This window comes from Poecilia latipinna, unplaced genomic scaffold, assembly GCF_001443285.1.
Source record: "Poecilia latipinna isolate Pla-1442-1.1 unplaced genomic scaffold, P_latipinna-1.0 Scaffold1126, whole genome shotgun sequence".
NCBI classification, from domain to species: Eukaryota; Metazoa; Chordata; class Actinopteri; order Cyprinodontiformes; family Poeciliidae; genus Poecilia; species Poecilia latipinna.
In genome coordinates this window covers 46228-56085 of record NW_015113742.1, presented here as the reverse complement: position 1 = coordinate 56085, position 9858 = coordinate 46228, and the positions used below count along the sequence as shown (strand labels likewise).

Sequence of the window (9858 nt, the reverse complement as noted above, 5' to 3'; positions counted from 1 at the left end):
AGAGCCTTCATGTTTTCAGTCTGTTAAAAATAGTATTACCAATAGCAGTACAATTTGCACAATGCCTGTTTTTATTTTTTTCTTGAAAAAAGTTATTAAAAACAAGATTTTGTCTAAATCTATGTGAATTCCTGGTTCCTTTTTCCACATAATGTAACCGGTAGTGCTTATGATTAAAAAAATAATAATTATGTGATTGGTATCGGTGATCGGAATCGGCAGAAAAAAACCTGATCGGCACATTTCTAATTATTAGTATGGAATTTGCAGTTAAAATTCACTTGCAACATGTTATAAAGGTGTTATAGTATGAACAGACTAAATACTGTGGTTTAGTTTTGATTATTTTTGATGTTTGTAGCAAGCAAAAAAACCCTTGAGGTTTATCTTTTTGTCTAATAACCATCTCAAATGTTGCCATCATATCTCAGTTCAAATGTGTGTGTGTGTGTGTTTTTTTTTGTTTTTTTTTTAATCATGTTATTTTCTGTATTTCTGTTAATTAATTCTAAATGTATTCTGAAAACTGTCTTGGATCTCTCGGCTCTTTTTATTATTAGCAGTGAATGATACATTTTCTTAACCCTACATTTATTTTCAATGATACCTTATTTTTACTTTGTGCCATCAAAGTTCACCACAGAGACAATATTTCAATTGCTTCTTTATTTTAGTTTACAAGCATCCATGAAACACAAAAACAGAACGAATGTCAGAAAGCAACACAATTAGGCACACTGTGGAGTGCAGCGACAGGCCAGGTGGGACTCCGCTGTCTCGCTCACATCAATGCTCTTCTCGAAGATGCTACTGAGAGCATCAGGGCGATTCATGTTCGACTCTGAAAGGGAGAGCGGAGCGGTTAGGTTTGGTGCAAGATTTGAAGAGTGCTTTAATAAATGTGTTCTTGTGACTAGCTTGCTTACCCTGAGGAACGCAGTGGTAGCCGACAGTGACGGAGGTGGTTCTCACGGACTGGCAGCCAGGCAGACAGCGCAGCACAGGTTCCACGGAGTAGCATTTAGATTCCTCACCTGCCACCCTGACCTGCTTCTCCAGCTTCACCGACTCAAGCCGCATGTAGCACTCTGGAAAAAAATATATATATATTTGACCCTTTCATTTTTGTATTGTTTGCAGACTATCGTATATCGTTGCGCAAATTCTTTTGAATTACGGTGTTAGGGTCTTTAAAATCGGAACAGATTTTTACCAGAGGCCTCACGGCAGCTCTTTGCAGGCAGAACCCAGGAATGAGCGAAGCTCGTCGCGTTCCTGGAAACCCGCTCGTTCGGAGTGACGTACTCCTGTCTGAATTCGCCGCCAGCTTTTCCACAGATTCCACAGGTCTGGCCTCTCATCCAGTCCACCACCCTAACCTTGGAGGGGAAATAAAAGGTATTTGAGTCACAATTATGCAATTATCAAGATGTCATTTGATGAATACCCAAGTTTACCAGATTTTTGTCATCACCTGCACTTTATCAGAGCTGAAGTAGACTTCCTGAAGACCATGACTGGGAGCAAACAGAGAAATGCCCTTCTCTTTCTCTTTGATATGTATGTTGCCTGTTATAAACATACACGTTTAAACATAAAATTAAATGGTCGATATGTGTGAGTCCAGTATATAACCCACCACATTGTCCTACCTGAGGGGTGCTGATATGGCAGGTTGTTGAGAGGAATTTCTGCTCCATTAACCTTCACCATAACGACATTGTTCTTGTGATACATGTCGACATCACTGTGGAAACACAGCTTAAATGTTAAAGTCGTTTTCTTCAAAGACAGTCATATTGCATGCATTCTGTGTACAGTCATCACTTACATGTTTTCAACCTTGATGTTGATCTCATTCTTTTCTGCTGTTTGGTCCCTCTTCAGCAGAACTATGAATTTGAGTTCGTTTGTGCAATCTTGAGCCAAGACCTGAGGGCAAGTGTGGGGCATCTCTGTTTTGAACTTCCTGTTGTTGAAGGTGACCACTGTGTCATTGACCACGGAGCACTCGGCTGAAATGAGAAAAACACTGAATTTAACCTCTTTAAAATGGGCATAAATTAGGCACGGCCCAGTTTGAGATCAGCAGATTGTATTTTTACGCACATTTTCTTAAACTAAATGAATGTAATGTAACGTAATTGCTTTATTTGGAATATTTGGAAAACACTATTACCATTAACCTGCTCATAGAAATTACATATTAACATTCAGTGATGTGTGAGGGATTTTCACCTGCGGTAGACTTGGTGAGCATATAGGTGACCTGCTCCGTCCATCTGCCCCGGAACGCCTGCAGCTCAGCAGCAGTGTTGTTAATCGGCAGGTATACGGGAACGGCCCATCCCAGTTTGTAATAGGCCCTCTGGATTTCCAACAAACAGATATGATCTTTGACATATACGTGCAATGCAAATGTGGTGTTTGCATGAATTAAATGATGATGCATTGCTGCACCTTTGATGTCTTCAGTGTGACGTTCAGGTTTGTCTCGTTGGCAACAGCTACAGTGAGTTTTATCTGTCTGGGCTCGTTGAGAACCTTTGTCCTGCTCACTCCAATGTCCTCAGCGACACGGTAAAACAATTTAGAGACTCTAAATGGGAGAAAAAGTTAAAAAAAAAAACCTTAAAAACTTAAACAAATTAAGGCTTGACTTCCGAAGGGCGATGGCTACAGGATGATTTCCTTCGTTTGTGACGTTACCTTCTTGAATATTTCTTCATGTAATGAGGGAGTCTCGCCCAGGCCAGTTTCACACGGATTGCAGGTTTCTTCTCAACGCGACCGGTTTCAGCTGTGATTGTGGTGTTGTACTGCTTGCATTGAATTCCCCAGGTTAGTCGAGTCTGGGAAAAAAAATAAGTTTCCATAATAAGTTAACGGGAAGGTGCATTAATGTGCGCTAATTTATAAGAAAGCACAACTGGGGACCAAATCTTTCATCAGCAACATGAAATCTTTGTTACTTTGTGAACCCATATTCTTAGCCTTGCGCTGCACAGTTTGAAGCTGAACAGTTTTACCTTTTATTTTGCATTTTTTAATGTTCCCATAGGAAAATAAAATTTTAATTTCTGTCAGTATTGAATGAAAGCAGCAACTGGAAGCCTGGAAACTTGCAGTTTTGCACTAAAAATAAACTGTTTTGAACTACAGCTGCAGTGTCTGGGTTTCATGGTGACTGTTTTAAGTTATAATTAATAAAAATAAAACGCTAAAAGAAAAACTGTACCATCACTTTGTGGTGGCTGAGCATCACGCTGTCAGCACAGATCGTCCAGTTGTTATTCTCAGTGAGGTTGGCCACAATGATCTGCACTCTGGCGGTTTCACTGTCAAAGTAAGCAGCGATCTGATATCCCTGGTTCTTGTTGTCTTGTCTAATGGCACGGACCAGGACTGCGACTTGTGGACGGACGGTGTTGGACAGGTATTTGGCCTGCAAGCACAAAGAAGACATGTAGACTGTTTTTGTTTTTTCTTTCTTTACTCGTATATGGATGCACAGGACTACAATAATTTTTATAACTTGCCTTGTAGATGGATTCAAAGCTGCTAGCGCTGCTCTTGCTTTTCACACGCTCTGCTGAGATCGAATGCTGCAAAGGAAAAACATTTACCCAGCTCAGAAACACTGCAAGGTGGTTTACAATTTAAATTAGCTTGGGGAGGCAATTTCTTTGTGCGTCGAAGTGAGTAAAAACACTTCTAAAAGATAACAATAATGTTACCTCGTGGATGTGATCCTTGGTGAAGTTCAGTTCATACCGTTCCTGTTGTAATAGAAAAGCAGGTGAATAAAATTGTCCTTATCGTCTCCAAAACAACAATGCGGTTTTCATAACTGTATAAGTTGTGAATTGTGAAGTTGCCTCACCTTGGACATGGAGCTGGAGGAGCTGGAGCTGGACGACCTGCTGGACGACCTGCTGGATGACCTGCTGGATGACCTGCTGGAGGACCTCTTTGGTGTTTTGTTAAGTGGGTCAGCAAGATCCAGCGTCTTGCTTTTGCGGCTTGAAGAGGAGGATCTGGAAGAGGTCTTGGAGGAGCGTGAGGAAGAACTGCTAGAACGTGAGCTGCTAGAACTTGAGCTGCTAGAGCAAGAGCTGCTGGAGCTAGAGCTGCTTGAAGGAGAGCTGCTGGATCTAGAGCTGCTTGAGCTGGAGGATGAAGACTTTGTGTTGTTCTTCAGACCAGGAACCAAAATCTTCTTCAGCTTCATCAGGACGTTTTTGTCCTCAAGTATCTTGTCCTCCTCACTCAGGTTAACCGCTTTAAGGATCTTTTCTGCTGCCTTTTCACCAATCTGAACCTCAATTTCAATCCTTTCGATGGGTGGTCCAGCAGCTGAAATGAAAATAAATGAAATAGATTGGTTGTTTGACCCTTTCAAAAGGCTTCATTTAAGAACATCAGTGCATCCGTTTCACTTGCCTGGGGTGACATTAACCATAAGAGTATGATTTCCAATTATGGCGTAGATCGGGGTGTTTCTGAGGAAGGTGGCATTGCGAGACCTAATATCAATGCAGGTCTGTATTCCGAACGTGTATGTGGTAGCGCACATTTTCTTCACAACTGGTTTGGGGATTTTCTTGTTTCTGGCACTCTGACTTTTCCGTTTAAGAGGACGAAATTCCTCAGAATTTGCCTAAAAAAAAAAAAAAAAAAAAAAGAGAGAAACAGCAAGTAACCCAAATCATAGGATCATAGGGAGGGTAAAAAAAAATGTTCCGGAGAATTGATCATTCACTCAGACTTACTTCACTACCCACGATCTGTGAAAGTCTTGAGGTGGCGTTCTTCCTCTTAAAATTGTCTAACGGGACAACTGCCGTGATCCTGGCAGCTGCGAGGTCTTCCACATCTCTTGCAATGGCAACTGTTTCAAGACTTTTACAGAAGAAGCGGGAAAAAAAGCAAACATTTAATCCAAATAAGAAAGGGACTTGATTTGTTGATTACAGAGAATTAAAAAATGTGCATACCGAGCAGATGCGATTGTTTTCACACCCTCTACAGGCAGGAACTTATAGTTAAAGTAGCCCTTTTCTATGTCAACTCTCGCCTCCATCTTTTTAGGAATAACTGTGTGTACTTTGGCTCTTGACATCACAGTAGCCTGAATGAAAGGATTATTTACTCCCATAACAGCATAGGTGTGCAAAGACACACTGAAATAGAAAGACATACAGAAATATTAAAACGTAACTGGTACAAGCAGGTTATCCTCCAGATGCTTGTTTTCAGGACAGGTGGTTCACCTCGGAGCGACTGAAGCCTTTAGGGAAACATCAGACCTCAAGAGGTGGACAGGATGGAAGTTCTCAGAAGGTGGTGGAGAAATGGCGGCTCGTACTAGGAAGAATGTATTTTAAAAAGTTATTTCTTAGTGTAATTATGCATCTCAAACCCTCAGTTGTTGAACTGTAACACTGAAACTTACCCTCAACAGATACGGCTGCCACAGCAGCAGTGTAGAGACTCAGCTCCATGGGTAAACCGAGAGAGCTGGGGAAGATGTGACGGACCTCAATAGCCAGTATTGGCTTGGAGTATTTCAGAGAGTAACCAGATAACAGAGCATCCAAGGCCTTTTTGCCATAAGTGCGGATTTCAGGTCCGGTTGCAAACTATTAAAAATAAAATCCTTTTTAGACTAAGATTTTTATTTGAATGTGATATTGAAGGCACGCAAACATTTCTGTGGAACACTACCTCAATGATCCTTTCAACCATTTCTTTGTCGATGTTTGCAAATGCGATTTCATGTCCAAGAACTTTCACGTACAGAGAGCCAAGGGGCTTGCGGGAAGGATTGGCCCTCCACTCAATTAGCTGCAACAGGAAGAAAGTTGTAGGATAATTTTTTGTTTTTAAATGGAAGTATGAAAAACTCTCTTGCAGGTAAATATCTTGTAAACCTACAGCCTTGAGAGCTTGCTTCATCTTGGTGATCCTGTCTGCATCCTCTGGAACTTCACGGACTTTCAAAAGGGCCTCCTGTACTCCCTCAGATCTGGCTCCGAACTGTAAAAATGTAGCATTGGAAAAGCTTTTTAATTTATAACCAGTTCTCAAATGAATCTTTTTCAACAAGTTAATATTAAAAAGCGTGAGTCATTCTTAAGCACAAAGATCACTTCTATTGCATAAACCAATTCCCTTTGGTTTTAACGATACGTCTAAAACATGATCATCATACCTCCAGAACATCAACAAACACTCCAGACATGTAAACTTGAGCTTTTGCCATGACGTTTCTTGGCAACACAGTTGCAGCATCATTGATGTAAAATGCGCTGGCAGCAGCTCCTATCATCCAAGGATCTACAGATTAAAAAAGCATTTCAATATTTATTAGTAAGTAAAATCTCTTGAGAGAATGTGATTTTTCTGGCACACTCTTACTGTAATAGTGGTCATAAAGGAAAGCTCGGCTGTAGCGGAAGCATAGTCTATCAAACTTAGGGTTGAGCATCCTGATGGCAACATTGCAGGAAGCAGCTCTGTAGAGAGAACAAATATCAGTAATTCTTCGTTCCAGTTTATTGCACTGACGCATTAATGAGATAATAGTGCAACAGGGTTCTTACAAAGAAGAACGGTCAGGGGTGGTGGTCCTGGTGAAAGCCTTCATGTAAGAGTAGACAAAGCTAGCAACCTGCAGGTTTGGTTCTGACAGGAGGCTCTTAGCTACAGTGGTCACCAGAATCAAGGGCAGTTTGGTCTCAAACAGCACAATAGCAGAAATTATGCGGAGCTCTGAGTCAAGAGCCCTATCCATGAAGAGCTGAATAGCTATGTCCTGAATCTAAACAAAAAAAAAAAAAAGGGGATAATTGTCTTAATACATCTGAACAGTATTCCTAAACCTTAGGAATAATTTTGTAAGGTAGGGTGGTCAGAAGGTTTGCCTCACCAGCTTGGGTTCTCTCTTTGCAATTTTTCTCAGTGCCATAGCAGCATCAACATGAACTCTGTGCTCAAGATTGGAGGCAGAGCTGCCGAAACCAGGCAGCAGCTTCATGATCGGCTTCAGGCTGCTGGGATGTCCTGCATTACCCAGAACTTTGAGAGCCAGGGAGAGCTCATTATTGTCACGTCTCTCAAGAGCACTGGCAATAATGTCATGGATAGGCTGCAGTATAAACAAAAGAACGATAGAAGTTATTGATCTTGCAACTGAACACTGGTTTTTGGAAATATGCAGACAATACATACCTTGAGAAGGTCAGGTGGACATGATGGGTTCTCCACACAGTATTTGTGAATCGTGGTGCCAAAGCCCAGCATGGTGACCTCACGCAAAGCAGCATTTTCTTGAACCTTAGGGGCCTTGACCAGTTCCTAGAATGGTAAAACATAAAAACTGGTTACATATATGATTGTTTCTGTGCCACTAGAAATAAACATGAAACATTTAAACATCAATTTACCTCCAGAAGCTTGATGGCCTCCAGGTCGGCTGTCACCAAGTGTGTGGACGCCATGATGGCCTGAACAGCTTCAGCAGCGGTCACTTCACCAGCAATGACCTTCTCCTTGATGAACTTAAGAGTAACATGTGTACCAATGGCAGGGATGGAGCTCAGCATCCAGTGCCTTGGGAAAGATTTGCTTCAGCAAATTGTCTTTAAGAATATTTGGCTTTTAATTCTCTAACAGTGAAAGTGGCTTTACCTATGATCGTTTTTGGATTTGAATTGACTCCAGAGAGCTTCAATGCTTTCATATCTGGCCACACGCAGAAGCTGGATGAGCTCAATAAACTTCAGGGGAGAATCTTCATGGGCCTTGCCCAAATTGAGGCTCACAAGGTTGTTCAGAGTCTCAACAATCTATAAAACAATCCCCCCCCAAAATGCTTTTCAAGTACAAAATTGAATAAATAAAAACAGAATGTCAATAAGAACTTCAAAAGGTACCTGAGCCTCAGCATTGGTGACCCTCAGAAGCTGAATTGGTGTCTGGAGGACTTCAGTACCTAACTCGTACTTCAGTGATCCACGGGGAACGTACTCAGCTTTGGTGGCCTCTAATGGGGTGTTCTTGACATCAACAAAGGTCACATTCTGCCTGTGAAAGTAGATTAAGATCAGTTCAATCAGCTGTCCAAAATTGAACACACAGAGATGAGCTTCATCATAATTCAAAGCACATACTTTGCCTCCATCTGGACAGCTCCGTTCACAATTTTGAAAGGGGAGTACTGGAGGAGCTCAGTAGCAGTGGCCTCTAAGATCAAGGAACCAGAGGTCAAGGGCTTCATGACGTAGTTTAGAGACATTGCTCCTGAAAACCCTTTCCCCCGCTGTAGTGACATAAGACACAAAATCAATAATCAAGCAGTTTAATTTCCTCAACAGAGACTATAGCAGATAAGAGGAAACTGTACTCACAGTCGCACACTCTGCACATTTTTCTGTATAACCAGCCATGCCAACATCCATGTAGATTTTTTCTGAGCAGTGATTGAAGTCTGTGGTCTTTGTCAAATGAAGGCGCTCAGCCTTCGGATCCTCACTAAGGACATAGTATGTCTTGCACACACCTTTTACTCCAGTCTATTTTAAAGAAAATAAAAGTAAGAAGACATTATAGGTGGTTCACCATTTGCCCGAATAGACCTATCGAAAGCAAGCATTGAGTACCTCTTGCAGGTCATACACATTCTGAGTCTTCTTGATGTTCATCTGAAAGATGTTGAGGATTCCCCTGATGATATTCAGCACAGATGTAGAGACGCCCGCCGGGGCGTACACTTTACCGATCACACCGTTGGCATACTCAAACTTGACAGGTGTCAAGAGCTGAGCAGAGAGAGCTGAGGTGAGCTTTGTGGCAGGGTGGAAGACCTCTTTGGGCCAGATACCACTGTACTCCGAGATCACAGGGTCTTCAAGCTGAAAGAACAAGCAACATATGAGCATCAGCCTCTCCTGGATATTGATTGAAATTTTTGTACAGATTAGGTTTTGTTATAATATAATGCAATATTATTGAGAAACAGTTTTTACTTTCAAAATGTAGCTGTTAGGATCTGCTGCACCGATCAAAACTTTGCTCTGGATTTTCACCCCTGCCCTTGCCAGGCCCTCCTCAGGCAGCCCTCCCAGAAGATATCCTTCATATTTGTACTCGTAGGTCTTTCCAGCTGCAAATTCTGGGGCTATAACAAAAAGCAGAAATCACCCAAATCTTAAAAAAAATTAAAGATTTGCTGCTTTTCTTATTTTTAGTATTATTAGAAAGCAACTTACCATAGCTAATCTGACTGCCAGCTGAAAAACATTAGAAAAATATGATTTTTTTAAAAATTATTATCTGTTTGTTTTGAGAGGAGATGATATTTAAACTTATTTAAGAATACACTGCTATTGAAACTATTGTTTTAAAATAATATGAATTTACGTTTTTAATATTTGGAGGAACGTTATCAACATTTATTGATAAAAGAAAAGGGGTGGGATCAAAAAAGTTTATATTTCTGCTCATCTCCTTTTCAAACAAATAGTTATCTAAATAAGCATCATGGTGTTTGAATGTGAATATGTTTAAAATTAACAAACTAAACTAACTAAAGTTTAGTTCATACAGCAACACTCACCCACAAAGGCCACAGTCAGAGCCAGCACAATCACCTTCATGGTTGGTGGTTGTGAACGTCTGTAGCTAACGGTTTCCTTTTAAAGCCAAGATTTGATGAAACATTAACTAAATATTGGCTGTCATTTCTCTCGGTGGTTACTGTGCCCTGATCATGTCGACAAGGCTGAGTAAATACGCTAATCAGAAGATGTCCTGAAAATGTCTGAACTTATTTGAAATCCTGTCAGTATCTGACCC

General features: G+C 41.0%; 1 protein-coding gene across 1 annotated transcript; it reads right to left on the bottom strand.

Moving 5' to 3' along the window:
* Positions 1 to 651: 651 nt before the first annotated feature.
* vtg2 (vitellogenin 2) lies at positions 652 to 9674 on the bottom strand. The gene is made up of 34 exons (XM_015052679.1): positions 9620 to 9674; positions 9273 to 9293; positions 9030 to 9181; positions 8664 to 8915; positions 8412 to 8576; positions 8175 to 8323; positions 7938 to 8088; positions 7693 to 7850; positions 7449 to 7614; positions 7234 to 7359; positions 6932 to 7150; positions 6606 to 6823; positions 6421 to 6518; positions 6215 to 6339; positions 5938 to 6039; positions 5728 to 5847; positions 5456 to 5642; positions 5274 to 5367; positions 4998 to 5183; positions 4773 to 4902; positions 4444 to 4660; positions 3884 to 4356; positions 3738 to 3779; positions 3540 to 3605; positions 3239 to 3445; positions 2710 to 2852; positions 2461 to 2599; positions 2239 to 2368; positions 1832 to 2015; positions 1653 to 1747; positions 1475 to 1569; positions 1214 to 1379; positions 927 to 1088; positions 652 to 841 (listed from the first exon to the last, which is right to left on the bottom strand). The coding sequence occupies exons 1-34, from the start codon at positions 9657 to 9659 to the stop codon at positions 729 to 731; spliced, it is 5091 nt and encodes a 1696-aa protein (XP_014908165.1). The 5' UTR covers positions 9660 to 9674; the 3' UTR covers positions 652 to 728.
* Between the last annotated feature and the right edge of the window lie 184 nt (positions 9675 to 9858).

Coding starts and splice junctions, on each gene's coding strand:
- vtg2 (XM_015052679.1), bottom strand. CDS start 9,659: ATGAAGGTGATTGTGCTGGCTCTGACTGTGGCCTTTGTGG. Junction 8,916..9,029: donor CTAACAGCTACATTTTGAAA/GTAAAAACTGTT, acceptor TTGTTCTTTCAG/CTTGAAGACCCTGTGATCTC. Junction 6,519..6,605: donor ACCCCTGACCGTTCTTCTTT/GTAAGAACCCTG, acceptor TTCTCTCTACAG/AGCTGCTTCCTGCAATGTTG.